The sequence below is a fragment of the Amblyraja radiata genome, chromosome 21 (genome assembly GCF_010909765.2).
Source record: "Amblyraja radiata isolate CabotCenter1 chromosome 21, sAmbRad1.1.pri, whole genome shotgun sequence".
In the NCBI taxonomy this organism is placed as follows: Eukaryota; Metazoa; Chordata; class Chondrichthyes; order Rajiformes; family Rajidae; genus Amblyraja; species Amblyraja radiata.
The window spans coordinates 27696001-27717448 of NC_045976.1; the positions used below are offsets into that span (position 1 = coordinate 27696001).

General features: G+C 41.3%; 1 protein-coding gene across 18 annotated transcripts in view; it reads left to right on the forward strand.

Annotated features, from left to right (window-relative positions):
• The window catches only part of magi2 (membrane associated guanylate kinase, WW and PDZ domain containing 2), a 407390-nt gene that overhangs the window by 362291 nt on the left and 23651 nt on the right, over positions 1-21448 (forward strand). For all 18 annotated transcript variants that reach the window (XM_033039822.1, XM_033039820.1, XM_033039821.1 and 15 more), the window contains 4 exons: positions 1668-1860; positions 4233-4478; positions 20212-20400; positions 20529-20697. In XM_033039822.1, coding sequence (XP_032895713.1) covers positions 1668-1860; positions 4233-4478; positions 20212-20400; positions 20529-20697 — 797 coding nt within the window. The remainder of the gene's footprint in view (positions 1-1667; positions 1861-4232; positions 4479-20211; positions 20401-20528; positions 20698-21448) is intronic.

Below are 21448 nucleotides of genomic sequence, written 5' to 3' on the forward strand. Positions count from 1 at the left end.
GTCACTAATTGGTTAACACAGGGGAAATTAGACCAGTAATGATTGAAATAAATATTACAATGTATCCCTACAAATTTTCAAAGATAAGAAACCTTTTGTGTAAAATATTATCAGTCTTCACGATGCAGTAAGTAAAGAAAAAGATTAGTTGTTATGTGAATATAGGATTTTTGGCGATATCTATCACCCTGTTCAGAAAGAACACGAAAAAGAATTGGTTATGTGAAAGTGTCCAACTTGACATTTTCACATTATTCAACTGCCTCAAGGAAGAATGCTACTTCAACAATCTCCGTTTGCAATGCTACTTTCAATTCTGGTCAGGCAAAAATAAATTTAAAAATCTTCACAGGGAAAAGAGCATTACATTATTTTCATTGCCAAGCAACAGCTTCAGAGGCAAACTGTGTTCACAGATAAATAATATATTCATGAACTCATCAACATCCAATCCGCAAGAGACAATGCTGTCTTCAGTCTGTGATTTGTCACTGGTAGAGAAGCTGTGAGGCTTAGTTGTAATACATTAAGATGCAATCAAAGCCCTCCTTCGCAATTTTTATAATAATTTGAGTTCAAAAGGGATTTTGAAGGAACAACTTTGTCAGAAAAAATGGAAAGTTGAAACCTTGCTTTATCAAAACTTCTTCATGGTCTCACTCATTTAGATTTTTTCATTCTTACTAAATTATGTCTCCTGAATATAAAAGGTTTGCAGAATTTTTATGAATTGAACACAGTCAGTTGCAGATAACCATATAACCATATAACCATATAACAATTACAGCACGGAAACAGGCCATCTCGACCCCTCTAGTCCGTGCCGAACACATAATCTCCCCTAGTCCCATATACCTGCGCTCAGACCATAACCCTCCATTCCTTTCCCATCCATATAACTATCCAATTTATTTTTAAATGATAAAAACGAACCTGCCTCCACCACCTTCACTGGAAGCTCATTCCACACAGCTACCACTCTCTGAGTAAAGAAGTTCCCCCTCATGTTACCCCTAAACTTCAGTCCCTTAATTCTCAAGTCATGTCCCCTTGTTTGAATCTTCCCTACTCTCAGTGGGAAAAGCTTTTCCACGTCAACTCTGTCTATCCCTCTCATCATTTTAAAAACCTCTATCAAGTCCCCCCTTAACCTTCTGCGCTCCAAAGAATAAAGCCCTAACTTGTTCAACCTTTCTCTGTAACTTAGTTGCTGAAACCCAGGCAACATTCTAGTAAATCTCCTCTGTACTCTCTCTATTTTGTTGACATCCTTCCTATAATTAGGCGACCAAAATTGTACACCATACTCCAGAATTGGCCTCACCAATGCCTTGTACAATTTTAACATTACATCCCAACTTCTATACTCAATGCTCTGATTTATAAAGGCCAGCACACCAAAAGCTTTCTTTACCACCCTAACGGATGTCAAAAATCACAGGGTTTGTTGTGTTTGAATATAAAATGGTTTGGTAAAATCTTTGAAATAAAATAAGTGATTACCATCAGTTGTATTTGAGCAGCACTGGCAAAAGTGAGAAGTTGTAACCGTTGCTTATCTTCAGTCACTTCCATGAATGATCGTTAGCACCTAGCTTATGATACCATGTAGCAAAATTCACTTTCTTAAAAACTAACTGCCTCTCTGTATTTTTTCCTCACTGAAGATTCTTATCGGAGCAATAATCACAATGGGTGCTGCTGACAGAGATGGTCGTCTTCGGCCAGGAGATGAATTAGTTTACGTGGATGGAATTTTAGTTACTGGAAAGTCTCACCGCTATGTAATAGATCTGATGCATAACGCAGCCCGAAATGGCCACGTCAGTCTGACTGTACGAAGGAAGGTTCTGTGTATAGGTATGTACTAGATAAACATGCTGCTGGGAAAGGTCCACATGCTTTCTCAAAGTATTCTAGTTTCAAATAACCTTAAAATTCAGTCACCATCATAGGCATATGCTTAGTCCTTGTAATCTGTGTGGGATTTCCCATAGGTATCAAAACATGAAAATTACTAATGCTCTAAACAGAGGCTGCCTGTTGATTCAAAAAGACAATTGAAATTATTTTTTATTAATTTCACATAGTTTACATTTGATCAGAAAATCCTCAGTATTGGTCTTATGAATCCATTGTTACACGGAACAAAGTTCAACAAAATAAAAGATTTCATATGTGGAAAAACACAGAATTGATTTTCTTTGTCTCTATCATGTATGGTGGAAACTTGCTGGGAAATACCACTAGTTCCACTATCGGCATTTACTCGCCACTCCTCCCTGTATAATAAGGGTCAGGACATTCAGGAATCCCATGTGAAAGTGAAAGACCAGATCTTGTTGGCCAAGTTCTGGGCAGTTTCGTGATTGTGTTCCAGGATTAAGTATCAGAGCATGATCCTGCTGGAGTTCCCCAGCATTTAGTCTGAGGAATCTGCCAGCTGTATGTGCACAAGGATATACTTGGCACAAAACATCTATTGTAATCATTTCAATGGAGAGGAATTGCTGTGAAGGAGTAAAGGGCCTGTCCCACTTGCATGCGATTGCGTGCGTTTGGCGCGACCAACCGGAAGCGGAGGTCGTGCGAAGTTTGCGCGTGACGTCATGTTTACAGCTGGGCAGGGGCTGACTGAATTTGGGCGTCTCACGGCGTCGGGCGGTGACGTCATCACGCAACGCCACGCGCTAGGCGTACGCCGTCAAGACGCTGCGTACGACTGCAATGCGCCTGCGTGCGTACGCAGGCCGTTGGCGTGTGAAGATTTCGGTCACTGCAGGAATTTCGGATCCCCGCGCGATGTCGGGACCAGCCCCGCACAACTTCATACCCCTCCGCGCTTCTAAGTGAGACCGGCCCCGCGCAGCCATACGGTGCCAGTACGCCTTAAGCGACCACGATGTCGCGTAATTTGCGAGCCAAGGTCGCGTAAGTGGGACAGGCCCTTAAGACAATTTCCATGCTTTGCATTAATTGAGTTTGATTTAAAATGTTATTGTTTGCATTTTTTAAATTGTTCAATACTTTTATATTTGGAATTGTTTACATGATTATCATTACTCTTTCAAAGATTCTGGATGTAAGGGACATTTAGAAATATTCAAAATTCTTCAAAACCTTTATTTAGCCAGTAAAGCCTCAGAAAGTAACTTTGCTGGCTTTTAAAATTACTTTCAGCAGCTTTGATAGTTAAGTTACTTCTGGCTCATTTAGGTGATGCCGTCTGAAGAAGGGTTTCGGCCCGAAACGTCGCCTATTTCCTTCGCTCCATAGATGCTGCTGCACCCGCTGAGTTCCTCCAGCAATTTTGTGTACCTCATGCTGCATTCTATCTCCAGGCCATTGTTTGATTGAGATGGCACAACAGCAGATCAGCATTGATGGATTTGAAAAAGATATCTGTGGCTGGTGTCTGATTGAGCATGGCAACTCATCGCTGCCAGCAAGCATGGGGACATGGAGTCAAAAAAACAGTTGTTACAGGAAATTATCTCCTTTTCTTGACGCCTATATTACAACATTGATTGTCATTAACAGCATTATATCTACCAATATGCCATCAGCACATTAACTATCGCAAACAGATGAAACAAAAATTTATTTGTGAAATTTAATTAAGAAATGTCTCCATGATTTCAAACAAAACTTTAGGTGTGACGGAAATTGCAGTACGGTTTGTGGTTTCCCAGCAAATTATTGTATGTGTGAAGAATTGTCATGCACATCGTCCAAGCATTAAGGCAGTTTCTATCACTAGCAACAGTGTGATACCAGTCATAAAATAAGGGGTTGGTGCAACATTTGGTGTGAACACCTTTAAGTGATGTGGCATCTGACCAACTAGTGTCTGTACTTTGCTATCAATGCTTCAGTAAATAATTGGACAGTACCAGTCCACTTATGTGAAGGTAGGCATTTTTAAGGATGTTATCCCTCATTATATGCTTTTCTTAATCAAGGACCCCCATTGTCAGTTTGAATCATCAGATATTTCTAATATTGATTGAAATCTTCTCAATTTCTGGCCTGAGTGGCGGTGCAACAATATTTGGCTTAGTGTTATAGACACTGTATCAAAAATAACTACAGCAGAGGGAACTATCTTACAGGTGATCATTGTGAAATTAATTCTTGTGCCTCAACATTACTGAGTTTGCATTTTTTTAATTTGCCTTTCCTTGTTATTAATTGAAGGTTTGAATGTACAATGTATGTATTTTGTTTTTCAGGTGGGCCATGTTCAGAGAATGGGCGAAGTCCAGGATCAGTGTCCACGCATCATAGTTCTCCTAGAAGTGATTTTGCTGGTCACCCAAACAGCACACAAGCCCCTCCCTCTGGTTCCTCACCTGCAGAGAGTGTGGTCAGTCATACTGTTCAAGCAAGTGATGTCATTATACATCGTAAAGAAAGTGAGGGCTTCGGCTTTGTGATCATCAGTTCATTAAATAGGCCGGAAACAGGTGCAACACTTGGTAAGTGCACTTTAAAGGAAACATTCTACGTGATGTTTTCTTCATTTCTTCATTAACATTTCTTTTCTTTAATATAATCAAGATCTCCACCAAGAAGTATAGCAATACAATTTAATCAGCAAATTGAGTCATCTATTCTAGTTTTAAGTTTGGATTAAAAATTAAGGCAAACAACTTAAATTTATAATGATAACTGTAGAAATAATTACTTACACTTGACAAAATTAGTTTTATTGATTACACTTTTCTCATTCATTGTTGAAACGGGAGCTTTAAGTTCTTGAACTGAGTAGCTGAGGCAACCATTTCAAAGGGCAGCTAAGAACCAACCAGATTCCATCTGGAGTCACAATCAGGCTAAGGCAGGTAAAGATGATGGATGTCCTTCCTTAAAAGACACTCAAGAGCAGTAGTTTCAGGAGTATTTACTTGTCATACTAGCAGGCTGATCCAGAAGGTTAAGATTTAGGGGATTCACGATGACTTGGTCGTATGGATTCAACACTGGCTTATTCATAGAAGACAGAGGGTTGTGGTGGAAGGTAGATATTTTGGCTGAAAGTCTGCGAACAGTGCAGTTCTGCAGGGATCTGTGCTGGGACCTGCAGTTTATGATATATATAAATGGCCTAGACATAAATGTAGATGGGTTGGGAGTAGGTTTGCAGACTACACCAAATTTGGAGGAGTTTCAGATAGTGAGGAAGGTTGTCAGAAGATACAGCGGGATATAGATCAGCCGCAGAAATGGATGGAGAAATGGGAGATGGAGTTTAATCCAAGTAAGAGCGAGGAGTTGCAGTTTGGGGGGTTGAATGTAAGGAGAGAGTATATAATTGCTTTTCCTTGGCACCGGAATGAAAGTGGCCCTGTAAAGCAGGTGGGAATCTCAGAATGAAGTAAGGAGTGTTTAAAGATGGCCTACCACCTGGTCCATGCAGGTCCCATCCGGGCCAGTTGCTTTCCGCAAGTTCACTCTCAAGAAGACCAACCTGACACCTGCAACTGTGACCATGAGTACAGGGGAACCCAAGGCTGTCAGGGCGGATTACGTCATTCCAATGACCTTCAGTTGAAAGCATAGAATGTACTGAGCCCTTTAGGGAGGGATACTGTATGTTGTTGACACAGATACTGCCGAACTCACTTTATAGCCCGTTATACCATACAGTTGGCGTGCCCTTTTGGTTATCACGGGATTCTAGCTTGGTCTTTAATTCCCCCTTGGCATCCTTAATGGCTTAGCAAAGGTCGGAAACTGTTTCCTTGTACCACTCGGGATCATTTGACTTGAACGGTGGAATAGAACCTCATGGTTTATCCATCGTTTCCAATTGAAGAACACTCATATTGTCTTCTTTGGCATGCATTCCTCGACACACATTGATGAAGTCAATGATGACAGTGGCATACTCATTTAGGTTACTCTTGGGGGGCGAGCAACCATCCCATAAGATGGAAAAAGCAACTATCCTAGACCTTTGAACATTGATGGACCAGAAACTATAAATCAAGGAATCTACCCTGGTGACACTGAAACACTTTTGGCCATCTTTTTGCGAAAAGAATGCTTAATGTAGATTTGTTTAATGAATAATGTATTGACATATAGCAGCGTGAAGCTTACTCGGCCTCTGGAGACGTACCCATATTTCACCCGTCATGACTGAATATATTCGAGCTAGTCCAGTTTCATTCAGTAAATGTTTGTGTATTCAGCCTTGGATTTTTTTTTAAATTTATTCTTTTCCTCTGTTTCATTTTTCTCTAATCTCTGACCTACACATTGCTTCTGTTGGACAGGAGAATGTGGCCCCTGTCCCTGTGATACATTACAGGCAGTATTAGTCAGTGGAAGATGCACTTATTCAATGACCACACAGTCATTATCAGTGTCTCTGCTTCAAGGTATCAAAAATTCACATTCATGAGACATTGCACTTTTGCACAACGATCCAAACTAAGTGGAGCTTGTACCTCAGAGTTTGCCATCATGTTGTCTGCTTAATTTTAATTTCAATTTTTTTAATTGTCTAACTAGGATAAGTATTGCAGTATCAATGTCAATCAATTGCATGGAATGCACTTTATAGATTAATTAAATTATACAGCACAGAAACAGACCATTTTCCCCAACATTTAAATGTCAATTAATACCATTTGCCTACATTTGGATCATTTCTCTCTAAACTTTTCTTATCCTCTTAACTAAACTTCTGTCCTCTAGTATCAGGCTCCCCTACCCAGGGAAAAAAGACTGACCATCTACCTTGTCAATGCTCCACATAATATTCTGTACATCTCTTAGATCATCGCTTGGCTCCCCTTTCTCTAGGATATACAATCCCGGCCTATCTCAAGCCCTCCGGTCAGGCAACATTCCTGTGAATCCGTTCTGCCCCCTCTCTAACTTAATCACATCCTTCCTATGATGTGGCGACAAGAACTGCACACAATACTCCAAACGCGGCCCAACCAACAATTTGTACAACTGTAACGTGATGCCACAAATCCAATGCCTTGGCTGCTGAAGATGAGCATTCCATACATCTTTCTCAACAAATCTATCTGTGTTGCCACATACATTGATATAAAATAATTGAGTCAGACCACAGAGCAGTCTGCCAGGGAGCAGCATTTGATTATTGTTGAAATCAGTGATAGGTCAATTTAGGTTTAAAATGTATTGAACATAAACCTACAAAGGTAGGCCTCCAAAGCAATCTGTGTGTTAGCTGTTTGTATTTGTAGTCACAAATTGAGGAGATTACTCACATTATTCAAACATATTTAAAAAAAAACCATAAACCAGGCTCCTCCAAGTCTTTCTCTGAGATCATTACACTTTTTGTGGGAGAAGAAATCAGTCAAGCCTCCCAGAGTAGCATTTTTAAAACCAGGTTGTTCTGAGAAAGCACATTAATGGGAACTACTTGGAACAAAATACACAATGTACCCAGCGCTTTTGAAAGATGTAATTTATGGCCAGAAGAATGATTTGGGACCAGAAGTGCCTGATTATATTTTCAGAGAGGTGCAATTTGATTCAGAAATTATTGCAATAATTTTCTACTCTGGGAGAAAAAAGTTAATTTTTAGATATTTTCAGAGTTAACACTGGGCAAAGAAAGTGCTATGCATCTGAATCGCTAAACCTAAGTTGTTTTCCACTGAAGTCCCATCACTTGCCTTATCTCCTTCAGCTATAACCCTCTACAGTACCAACCTGCCTTCGCCCTCCAATCTCATTGCCTCATCTGCCCACGTCCTGATACCTCCCCCACCAATCCTTGATCATCCTGACTCCTTGATATTGAAATTCCCAACTGTCTCAACATCTCAATTAAGATTAGAAATCTACATAATCACACCCTCAGACCCCTCACCCACCTACCCCATTCCTGACACCCAAGCACCAATCTCCTGCCGGCCACCACAGTACATCAACTCCCCTTCCCTATCCCCTCCTTCCAGGGACTCAATTGGATCTATGACCATCAGTTGTCTCTCACCAAAGACCATCCTAGCCCTTTTCCTGGGAGCCATGATTTACTTAATCTCTCCATAACACACAAAGAAAATCTATCTTGAGATGTGAACAGTTGCTCGCACAAGCACAGCATTAATTGACACACAATAGACAATAGGTGCAGGAGTAGGCCATTCTGCCCTTCGAGCCAGCACCACCATTCAATGTGATCATGGCTGATCATCCCCAATCAGTACCCCGTTCCTGCCTTCTCCCCATATCCCCTGACTCCGCTACCTTTAAGAGCCCTATCTAGCTCCGCAGGGTCTTTTAAAGCAGACCATTTCTAAACCGTATAAACCGAATACTGTATGTTGAAAACAAAAAAGAGAGAAGGTAGGAAAAAAGGCCTTGAGGCCGAGAGAACACGAGGGATTTAGAAGCAGGATTCAGAGTGTATGGCCAATGCTGGCAGAAGCAAAGGAAAGAGAACAACAGCATCAAGTTAGTAATGGGGGCAGAGTCAAAATATTAATTGGAGATGATAGGAAGGATAAACTGAGATAAAAGAAGATGGGATATAGGAGGGGGTAAAACAAGATTGGTTTATATTGAAGAATGAGAGATTACAGCCTGAAGTCGGGTAAGATGGGAAATTGGAGGTGTGAAAAGAAGATTTGTTTGCATTGAAGAAGCGAGACAGCACTTCCACGCAGACAGAGGGGGAGTAGTGCCAGGTTGAATTGTCAGCATGAACGTAAAGAATTTTACTTTAGATCCTTACCTATATTCAGGGAAATTGGTGGATAATAAAAATTGTAAATTAGCACAGAAATGTTCACCAAAGCATATGATGCAGTTTATCCTCTGAAAAAAGCATATTTCTCAACTAACATTAGCATAGAATTCATGCATCTTAATGTATACCATTGGGAATGGCCAACAGTCCTGCTCAATTCCTCTAACTTTGTGCCTCAAACTGACACATTGAAAATAGCCATAATTGGTGAAAAAATGATCTTGCAGTGTCACTCAGACAGGGACAACGAAGAGATTGCTGTTTTGTTTGTTGTTGCTGACGATTTCATGTTGAGGTACTTATAGCATGTGACAATCAGTGACACTACCCTGCCTTGAATTGACACGGTTGAATGGTAATCAAACTATCGGTCACAGCTTAAGTTCTGCGAGGTCTCTTGAGAAACAAGCAAAAACTATAATGGGGCCTGTGGGACTTCTGGAAGCATTCAAGCAGACTTTAGACTTCATGAAATGTTAATGGTGTACCCCTGCAATATTAAACAGCCAGAGTCTTTCAAAGTATTGTAGCTGCTTGCAGACTGCATAATATAACTTTGTGAAAGAGCTTGATTTTGCTTGAAAGTGAAAGGGATGAAGGGGTAATGGGGTAGGCTCTTGCACCAGATGGGTTAATCATTGTGCATAGATAGTAAAAGGTGTGGAGCTTAAAAGACAGTAGTTGGAGAATAAAAGCAATTCAACACACAGCGGCATTAAATGCGTAAACGTTGACTTGCCAAACATAGTAATCTGATACCTGGATGCTCTTACCTTCACCATTTACAGTCTTTCAATTACAAAGATTTCTGCTTGTTATCTTCATAAGATAAAACTTTACTGGCCATCATCAATGACTGTTCTTTGTGTCTATTTTCAAAATTTACTACTACTTATTTCTCTCTTCAAATTTGCAATACTTCCCTTGTGATTCATTAGTAGTTAGTTAAGTGAGAATTTATCTATCTTTAAACAAACCAATTTACAATATATTGATCAGTATGGAGTACATTTATCTTTTTGTCTTTCTGTGGGTACTCTACCTTTTACCGAAACCTGATAATCTGGAGGCCCCGTTCACGGGTGAACATCAGAGGAAGATGACTGACTTTGGTGCCTTCCCTCACAGTGGGAAACTTTTAATTCTGCTGTGTGGGGATGTTTTATGTTGAACTCTATCGAGTGTTGTGTTCTTTATTTTATTGTATGGCTGTATGGTGATTGCATTTCACTGTGCCAACTGGCGCATGTGACAAATAAATGTATCTTGTATCTTGTAATGCTAAGCATCAAAGTATACATTTAGCAGATCCAGGGATATTTCAGTAATTCCTGTGAATTTCCCAATCTGATTCCACTGGAGACTATATTGTAGTATTTGTCGTTAACAAATGAGGCTTACATTCCTAAATCTATATTAACTTGCTTTACTCCTAGAGTTGATGAGTAAGGATGTCAGAGGTTATGGGGTGAAGGCAGGAGAATGGGGTTGAGAGGGAAAGATAAATCAGCCATGATTGAATGGTGGGGTAGACTTGATAGCATGAATGGCCTAATTCTGCTCCTATAACTTATGAACAAAGTTAAGATTTAGCATTAGGTCGGATCATTTATATTTTTAAATCCCTTTGCATATTTAAGACTTTTAAAGGGGCTGTCCCACTTGGGCGACCTAATATGCGAGTTTAGAAGAGTGTTTTCGACCTTCAAATTCGCAGCATGGTCGACACGTGGTCCTAGGAGGTCCTATGAGGTCGCTGGAACTCTGCTTCATGCTCGAGGGAAGTTCCCGAATATTCGTGGCCTCAGCTAAGTCGCGGAAACATTTTCAGCATGTTGAAAATTTTTCCGTGAGTAAATTTGGTTGGCAAGGTTCTTTTTGACTCGTAGTGCAGTGGAGTGGGTTCGCTATTTAGTTACAGGCAGTCGAGGGTAGCCTTAGGCAATCTCCTTCGCTGACCGGACATTTTGATTGGCTCATTGTAGTTTTCAGGACCAAGGAAAACCTACCGATAGGTAAAATGCCCGCTAAACTTTATTATACTTCTTAAAAGTGTCTCCACTCCTTCCCCCCCTTCTCTCCCCCTTCTTCCCCCCTCTCTCCACCACTCTCCCCTTCTCTCCCCCTCCCCCCTCCGCGCTCTCTAAAGGACTTACCGTGCACTGTGGCAGCCGTTTACCTTCGTCTTCATCGCGCAGATAGCGCTCCCCCGCTTTCCCTGGCCTCCGCCTTTGCGATGTGTTTGTGTGTGTGTGCGGTCAGTAGATCCAGCTCGCGGTTTCAACGCGGGCAGTCGATCCAGCTCGAGGCTTTCCAGGCGAGTGCCCTCGAGCTTGAAGGTCGAAAACACTCTTCTTAACTCGCGGATTAGGTCGCCCAAGTGGGACAGTCCCTTTAGATATGGAGATCTTCAAGTAGCTCACCCATAAACATCATTAATCGGATCTTCAGCAAAGGACTTATTGTAAATTATTTGAGAGGAGTTGAAAGAAAGTTGCACTGTGCAATTGGTCAACATGACTGTTATTTATTTGTCTGCTTTATGAACCTGTGAAAATATACTTTTTGTGGAAGTTCACAACACGGGGCTGAAGTTTGACACACTCATTACAGAATATTTTTATGTCAAGCAATTGGTTCTGAATTTATTTAATGTGCATGGGACACCTAAACCCGCCACAAATTTGTCAGTACCTATGCAGATTGGGTAGAGTCCTTCACACCGCTAAATCATTGCGTTAAGCAACAGATTGACATCTTAAAATTATACACAATAGAGATATGTTTGTCCTTAGCTCTATATTTGGATTCTGATCTGTCACTACATAGATCTGTGTGATAAGTGAGCAAATTTCAGCATGATCCAAATCGACATGCCTGATGTTTCATGAAACATATTCTCATATTTGAGTGAGTTGCTGACATTATCTTACCTCACAAGTAGCTAACCTAAAGGAAAACATCTATTTTGATACAGCTGCCAGGCCTGAATGCAAACCATAGAGTATCACTATCTTGTTGGCATGTTCAAATTGTACATGACCTCTGTGAAATCTGCTGACCTTGTATCTTTGAAGTAAAAATCAGTAACTGTTTCTGAACATTTGTCTACATTAAACAGTTATTATAATGCTGCCCCAAATTGTCCATGATGCTTTGTGAGAGAAAGTAGATTGAAATCTCAGTTTACTACCTCCTTCATGCACAAACTATACAGGTAAGTTGTACTAAACTAAACTAAAAGCTAAAAAGCAGAACTGGATACAATCCACAAACATTTTGTTATCAATTAATATTAAACCTGAGACTAAATCAGATACATAACAGAAGATGGCCAACTAAAAAACACATTAAATATTCTATTGTTTAAAAACTGTTTGTTTTTAAAAAATCTGTATTTTTAATATCACAATAAGTTGATTTTCAGTGTGAGAAACTGTTATATTCCTGATTTTTTCCCCCTACAGCTATAAACCCAATAATTGAATCTTTCAAAAAATGTCTGCAATCCCTAGATTGTACATGGACCTGGATGGTTATTAAATCTCCACTTGTTTGATGAAACGTGACTTTTAGGCAAAGTGAAGAGGATGATATTTGGGAATAGTTTCAGCTCATAACGTACAAAATTTCCAGATAGAATTACATTACTATTAAATTCTAATTGAGACTCCATTGAATCTATTAAGAGTTTCTCATTACGCACAGTCTTTAAGATGTGATTTGTTGGCTGCTCCTGTGCAAAAATAATGAATAAATATTAATCTGCCCACAAGAATGGAACAAGTCTTTTTAATGGCTTTCTGTCCTTGATTTATTGATTTTGAAGTGTAGCATCATGTTCCTTCAGCACAAAAATCAACTGCTGTTGACAGCTCTGAGGCACAAGGGTTTATGGAAACTGCTTTTAGATGACAAATTATCTCAGTGAAAGATTAGTCATTGGAGTAATAACCTTACCAGCTGTTCTCCTGAGTACATAGTCTAGAATGAAGGACCATACTCTCGTGATAGGAGTCAACCGTTTAGGACTGAGAAGAGGAAAATACATTTTCACTCAGAGTGTCTATGGCAGTCCCAAAGGATCAAAAATGACATGTATCCATGTGTCTTCATCAAGAAAGAAATGCTTCCACCCCAATTCCTAGGTTTCTGAGGTAGCTGGTGAGGTTAATATAGAACCTACACTCAACCACAATGGCAGGGGTTGCAGTGCAGAAAGATAGCTGAGATGTGCACACCTTCCATTGTTTATACTGAGCTTTTGTGTGATTCCTAGTGCATGAACACAAAGCTATCAGAGCCATCCTAAATGTTCCTTATCCACTTTGAGTAGTAATTGGCCGAGGATTCTCAGGAGTGGGGATGCTACATAATTTCCAGGGAGTTTTGAGGACATCCTTGAATCTTTTCCTCTAATTGCCTGATAATTCCTCGCAGAACAGAACTCCAAATAAAATATTTAGAGGGCCTCATGTCAGACTTGCAAATGATTTGCCCTGTCCAGCAGTGCCACCAGAAAATAAATATGGCCTCATTGATGGCAACATTTGGTCTGGGAGACGACACTGAAATTGGTTTACTTATGCAGGTGATGTAGAGATCCTTGCCGAGGATCCATTGGCTATCTTTCCACTACCTTGAAGTGCCTGCTGTAAGTTTCTGAATTTTCACAAACATTTACTAGGCAATAGCCATGACTGCTCTTGGACCACGAGTTCTTTGCTGGCTTTGAGGTCTTGATCTTCAAAACTCCTTTTCCTCAGATGGCCCAAAGCTGCACTGACTCATTGAAGAAAATTGTGAATCCTAACTGTAGGAGCCATTTATGTTCAGGCTAGCTCCTGTTGGCATATTATAATATTTTGTCTAGATATTTCTAGCAGAATTATTTTGGACACTTGGGGGCGGTCATTTGATGCATAGAGGGGCGTAACATATGGGCTTGGGGGACAGGGAGTGATTCAAACCAGGCACAGGAGGTGGAGAGTTCTCACCAGATCGGGGAGAACAGAAAGCTACAATTTGTATGGGAATAAGGAGAACCTGGTATGTTCATCTCTTTGTTTGTACAACTACTTCAATAAATAACTAATTAAACTGGAAATTACGACTGGAAGATCTGTTCTATTTGGTCTGCATAAGATCACTTACCTGTGTAGTAATGGCAACGGGAAAGAAGACACTGGAAAAGTTAGAAACTGCCATTACACTAACATTAACGTGCTTTCCCGTAGAGATGTGGGAGGAGATATGGAAAAGATCACAATGTGGATTTTTATTATTTTTAGGTGATGTTGTACATGTTATCAGGTCGGGTCGGGGGAGTTCCCCGCGCCACGGGTACCATGTAATTCCTTGCTACCTGCTCCATGGCCGGATAGTCGGCGACTAAACCGTCTCCCCCACCTAGTTTGCCAGGTGAGGAGGGGGCTGTGGACCCCCAGCAGGACCAAAAACAAGACCAGTCAATGGGCAGATGAGCTTCTAGCTTCAATGGCCATCCACACTTCAGTAGAAGTTGCGATGACTGTCATACATAACATTGTAAGGAATGATGATGAAGCACACACACCAAAACCCTATACTTCCAGCGGCGGAAGTACGCAGGAACTGGAGGACATATGTGGGACGACAGATGGCACAATGGGCTAAGTGTTCGGCTGGCAACCGGAAGGTAGCCGGTTCGAATCCCGCTTGGAGTGCATACTGTCGTTGTGTCCTTGGGCAAGACATTTCACCCACCTTTGCCTGTGTGTGAATGTGTGTGAGTGATTGGTGGTGGTCGGAGGGGCCGTAGGCGCAGATTGGCAGCCACGCTTCCGTCAGTCTGCCCCAGGGCAGCTGTGGCTACAGAAGTAGCTTACCACCACCGAGTGTGACTGAGGAGTGAATGGATAATGCGATGTAAAGCGTCTTGAGTATTAGAAAGGCGCTATATAAATCCCATCCATTATTATTATTATTATGTGTGGTGCATCCATCACCGTTCCCTTCGGAAACCAGCACCACTGCGTCGCTAATGTTTTCAACGATGATGAATGATGAATGAATTGTAGTCATGAGTCAGTTTAGTAGAGGATCTTTGTTTTGCACATGTTAAAGCCCATTATTTCATATGCTCAAAGAAACCTTGGTTCTGAGGTGAAGGTAATGTGAGTTGAACAGTTTCCCATTAGTCCTGTAAATCAGCTCCAATCCACTGGGAAGTTTGTTGATGGTAAGTTGTAAATAAACGACAAAGATTGAAAACGCTGCAGCCTTGGCGCCAATCTGCATGGAGTTTGACCCTGTAGTGGATGCATTGGTTGAGATATCAATTTGCATGAAATCATTCAGCAAAAATTAAATGGTGATGGATTTCTTAAGACAGCCAAATTTAAGCAGGATAATTCACAATTCCTCCCAAATGCAGGAGTTAAAGGACTTTCGTAAAGTCAAAAAAGGCTATGCTTTTCCCTTTATTTCATTTTAGAATTGTGTAATGAGCACCGTCCTTTTGGTTTGCCTCCAGATTAACAAATGCACACTGATTTAGAGAGCAGGACTTTAGGTGGCAGTTGAGGAAGGTCCTGGTGATGACTTTCCCAGTGGCAGCCAGCACGAGACCCTTCTGTGGTCATCATTCAGATTCGTGTCCATTCTTAAACATGGTCATAATTGTAGTATCTCTTAGGTTCCTTGGCATATCCTCCCCATCCCAATTTGTGTCGTTTTGACTGTGACGATTAGTCCAGTGGTCATCGGTACCAGTCATGCAGTCACTCACTCAGACATTGATCTATAACCTCAGCATGGATATCATCCGCTCCTGAGGCATGCCCGGGATGTGTTCTTTTCATCTTCCTTCCTTCTCATACTTTATTGGTGTGCTTTTACAGCTGGAATGCCGGCAGTTCTCTGTCCTTGATTAGTTCACTTCCTGTCTTGACTGTCAGTGAAGTGGAGTCTTGGACTTTAGGGTTGTAGATGGTCTTTACAGCTTTGAAAACCCAGACTGCTATGGATGTAAGCAAGTTGTTGAAGTTGTAATTATTTTTCCATCGTGGTATTGCAGTATTCCAGGAGGATCAAGTTGGCTTTCTCTAGGATGTGGACCAGCAGTTTTCAAGATTGAAATTGAAATTCTCCTTGGCCTCTCGTATAGCTTCTGGGTTTGCATCCTATGTGCTGATGGCTATCGCTTGTGGATTCCTTGTTAGAGTGAGCTGGAGGATTATGAGGCAATCATTTATCCCACAAGTTCAGTTACCGGGATGCAAGGGGAGCTCATGTTTGATGGCCAAGCCCACTCCAAATGTTCCTCTTTTGGGGTGAGAAGAATACTAAAAGGTGGTAGATATTTAGAAGCTACCGAATACAAGACTGAGAGAGATTTTGCAGGAAGATGGTGAGATGCATGGTCAGGATGTTTTTGATACCTGAAGCAGATTTGTGGGGCCTTGGGGTATGCAGAACATAAACAGAGGCCACAGTGTTTGCCATAAGAACAAACTATGGCAATATGGCAGGGTTGAATCCAACACACGAGTCACATGGACTCAGCGGTGAGTTTGAATAGATGGCAGCAGAATAAATTATATTAATGAAAGGGCAAAATAGAAATGAAGGTGCTTATGAATAAATCAGTTTTAAGGAAGGTAGAGAATGGAAGAATACATTTGGCAATTAGCAAAAGGGGGAAAGAGACAGTAATAAAGAAGAGAAATGGATGGCAAACGGGGAAATTGATGTTAGATTGAATGAACAAATGTTGGGAAGCAAAGCGTGAGGTGTAACTGAGAGGGATGGAGATGTAACTGGGTCAGACGTGGGCTTGAAGAAATCAATTCTAAGAAATGAAAAAAGTACTATGTTTAACTAGGTAGCGAAAAAATACTAAATAAATTAGATTTCAAGGGGAGAAATGCCTTGGCTTGGGGAATTAATATAATCTCAATCAACTGATCTTACTCAGCAGAATGAAAGCCAAATGTGTGGAGAATGACTGGTGAATTAGCTGTTAGATAACGATTGAACAGGTTGACCAGATGGAAATCAAATTGTAATTTAATTTTTTCCTTTTACTAAGATGAATTGTCTTTTTATGTAACCAATTAATGCACGATGTTAACCAGAATGCATTATATTAGATACAACATTTTAATATGTTGTGTAAGAGATGCCTTTTAATTATAGAATCACACGGTTGCATTGCACAATAGATTTGCTGGCTTCATTAGATTTCTTCTTCTTTTGCTTTTTATTTAGTAAAGGATTTCTTGGTTATTTGTTGCTCATTCTGCAAAGCCCATGTGCCTTTGTATGTCAGCTTTTTGCAGCTGTGTCAGTATATTTTCTTGTTTGCATGCCTGCTGGTATGCGAAAAGATCCTGATTCTTGATTCTTTGCTGTTTGGAATGACTGAAGGGTGCAAAATTGAGTTTTATGTGATGTCATGGAGTTGGACTAAATGTATTTCTGTGGGTGTGTGTGCGGATGTCTTTCGGTCCTTTAACCTCTTTTTAAAGTTTAGTTTAGAGATACAGCGCGGGAACAGGCCCACCGACTCACGCCGACCAGTGATCACCGCACATTTACACTATCCTACACGAGGGACAATTTTAACACTTACATCAATTTTAACATTTACTAACCTACAAAACTGTCCGTCTATGGAGTGTAGGAGGCAACCGAAGTTCTTGGGAAAATCCACGCAGGTCATGGGAAAAACGTGCAAACTCCGTACAGCCAAGCTCCCATAGCCAGGATCGAACCCAGTATCTGGCGCTGTAAGACAGCAACTCTACCCTGTGCCACTGTGCCGACCACAAATTTTTGAATAAAAAAATAAATGTAATGGATATTATTTTGTTTTTATCAAGTCCTGGATGATTTTGATCATATACAAATGTCAAAGACTCCATAAATATTCAGTAACAGTGACAGCTTTGACAGCTGGTGAGGCCCTGCCCCCAGGCCTCATTTCAGTCCAATGAGAAATCTACACGAGTGACCGCGCTATTCTGAATCAGTGATGTATATTGAAAGATGACCAGGAGCCTGGAATTTGCCAGCTGTGACAGTTGTGCTGTCAGTGCATCGGGCTACCTGTGCTTTGAGAAGCCCTATACTGTACATCCCTGGGCCATACGGGTATGTATTGGGAGACCCTGTGATGCACCGCACTGCCTTAGGCCCAACCTGGGTGTGTTAGGAGAGGTTCTGCATTTCTTTACATTGTCCTGGGCTATGCAGGTGATGGGGAGACCTGCATTGCCTTAGGACAGACAAGCTGGTGAATTGGGAGCCAACCTATTAACAGAAGACCAAGATTAACACAATGCTGGAAGAATGGCATGGTAAAGACTTCAGATGACCAGCAATTCTGCAGCAGCAACAGATCTGCCCCATTTAAGTTAGTCTATTAAGCCCAATACGTACTGTATACCCCAAAACTAGCTTTTATGAATCTGCAATTTGTATTTAAACCCCAGCAACATCAAAGTGCCCTGAAGAAAACAGATCCAACACCAACCCCAAACACCCAAGCTCAAGCTCATCAAATTGGCCTGTAGCTTTCAGTCTTTGAATTATGCACGTGTGTTTTGGAGGACCATAAAAACTGGCCTCTATACACTATAGACATAGCAAGGTACATCTTCAATCATTTGAAGTGCAAAGGATTTTGACAAAAACAAGCTTGCCATTACCAAATGGAATAAACTACTTTGACTCTGCCTTCTGCCGCCAAGAGTTTAAGCTTGGTAACTGTAATGTCTTCTTTAAGACCCTGTTGTGACTAGCACAATGAATACACGTCCAACATCTTGTACGAAGAGTTTATTTCCAATAACAAACAGAAACTTCTAGAAGGTCACATGTTATCAGTCACGAGGAACAGTCACTGCTTCTACTCCTGGCCTCAAGGGCATTTAGATTACATTTACATCTCCCCCTTGCCTCTCCCCCTTCAACTTTAGGGTTTCATTTACGTGTACTTCCACGGCATATAAATGACAATACAGTATCATTAAAGCCATTTAGAGTTGGCTTCATTTAATTCAGCAGAACATTTGTACATTTCTCATGCATTTTCCTTCAATACTCTTTTGCATTCGATTTAAATTCTGCTTGTGAATTTTTAATATCCACATAACGTTTTAAATTAGAATCAATTAAGAGTGCTGCTGTTTTCCAGTTTAACCTCAAAACCTAGAACCTCTAGGGTTCTGTCTCGTTGCCTCTCACTGCGTCTGGGAGACTGGCTCCTGCCTCTCGCTGCGTCTCCGCGCATCGTGTCGTCTGGGGGACTGGCCCCGTCTGGGAGACGCTTTCTTACTTCAGGGAGACTGGCTCCTCCATCTAGGTTTCTCGCGTCTGGGAGACTGGCTTCTCGCCGCGTCTGGGCGTCTGGCTACAGGTGGCATATCCCTGGCTACAGGGGTCTATCATGGGCTACAGGGGTCTATCCTGGGCTGCAGGGCTCTGTCCTGGGCTGACTCTCGGAGACTTGCTCCATCGGGGAGGCGGACTCCTCCTTCAAAAAATTTTTTTTGTCGCTCTTTCGATTTCTGTTGCTGGCATGTACTTCATCTAACTTAACTTTCAAAGCAATGTTTTTACTCTTTTGTGGTGGGTGGGCTTCCTCTCGCGGAAGCCCCGATCGACTGGCCCTCCGAACGGGGGCTTTTAGAACTACTGGGTGATTGTGAGGAGCTGTGGGACGTGGTGGAGGCTCGTGAGGCTGATCGACTCTGGGTCCTCTGCTGTCTTCGAGGCGAGGCAAGACCACACCTTTGGGCTGCCACACCTGTGTTTCTTGCTTCTTTCTTCTTGCTCATTGACTTGGACTGTGACCTGCTTTTTTTTTCAAACTTTTCTTTCTTATTTTTCTCTGTCCTTTGACCGAGCATTGGGACTGGCTGACCGTCCTCGGCTCCAGCTTTCTTCTTCTTTTTCTTCTTTTTTGGCCCGCAGTCGCTCATTCTCATTCTTCTTCTTCTCGCATGGAGAGTGGTCCCCACGTCTTGAGTCCCTCCATTTTTACTCCATGTAATGTCTTCCTTAAGACCCTGTTGTGACTAGCACAATGAAGAGCAAGAAGACATTACGGTAACTCTCTCCCATAATCGCCCTGCTTCTCTTTCCATCTTTAGGGCGCTTCTGAAAACATAACATTTTGATCCTAATGTAGCTCAGTATGACATTTCATCTCATAATGCTCCCCAGTGGAGTTACTTATGACATTGGCGCATTTTAAAGATATTGAAAAGTTGTTATTGGTGCACTATCCTAGAGGGTGATTGCTTATTTGAAAGGCAGTTTCAGTATTCCTTGACCATAGATTCAGTACTCTTACTCTCCATTTTTGCATATTTTGTAAATGAAGAATCTTTTTTATATTGCACTAATATTTGTCCATTATTTTCTTTTGCATTTCCCTTGCACCTACCTCTCTGCTGCTAAATAATAACTCCAAATAGTGGCAGTGCCTCACAAAATTGGACGTATCATTGAGGGAAGCCCCGCGGATCACTGTGCAAAGCTAAAGGTGGGCGACCGCATCCTGGCAGTGAATGGACAATCCATCATTAACATGCCTCATGCAGAAATAGTGAAGCTGATCAAAGATGCAGGTCTGAGTGTCACGCTACGCATTGTTCCTCATGAAGGTATGTCACTGTCATGACAAGGAACTTTACAAAGTACATTTTGGGAAGCAAAATGAGCAAAAAAACACTGATATATTTGTCTCGTGCAGCCATCTAAACCCTTCTTTGATTGTTTGTAACTGTCACAGACATGAGCAGTCCTGCTTCTGCACCGGGCTCGGAAAAACAAAGTCCAATGGCACAGCAACACAGTCCAATGGCACAACAGAGCCCACCAGCACAGCAAAGTCCTTTAGCACACCAAAGCCCCGGAGCACAACCACCACCTCCTCTTCAATCACAAGGACATAATGGCAGGTATGGAGAACTGTCCCTTTAATTTAATGAGTCATTATGTGTCAGAGATACTTTCTTTTCATTCACCTAGTGACAGCCAGGAACAGCGTGTTGTCAAACTGAAACATTAACAGCAACAAGAGGATGGTTAGTCATAATGTAGATATACATTTTTAACCTCCACAGTAAAATTTAGCAGACTTACAAGGCTTACGGATCTTCCAATTTCCTCTGTCATTTAACCCTTTAAATACAAAATGAACTTTCATCCTCTTAATATTAATGCCTTGGCTTGCAGGTGACCTTTGCTAAGGTATTAGAGATCAAATTTTCAAAGGTGTTGTGAGTTTACAAAAAGGCAAAGGTTTAAAAAGTAATGGGATAAATATGCTTGAAAGGCCTCTCTTCCACTGGGAGTGTCTCAGCAATAAAAAGGGGGTTATAATTAACAAACTCGGGCTTATATTTAGTTAATGAACATCTTTGTAATTGAAAATTAAGGATCAAGAACAAGACTAGGCCATCTGGTCTTTGAAGCCTACTTTGTCATTCAACGAGATCACAGCTGATCTGTCTTTGCTTCTCATTCTTCTACACTCTGCAGCGTGCAAGCCCGGTCTAGTCAATCACTCCACATGCGGAAAAAACAACCATTCCAGGAATCAAGCTGGTGCTTTTTCACCACATTCCCTCAATTGCAATGTCCAATGTTAGAAAAGGAGACCAAAACTGTACACAATACTTCAAGTGACATTTCACCAAGACCTGTATA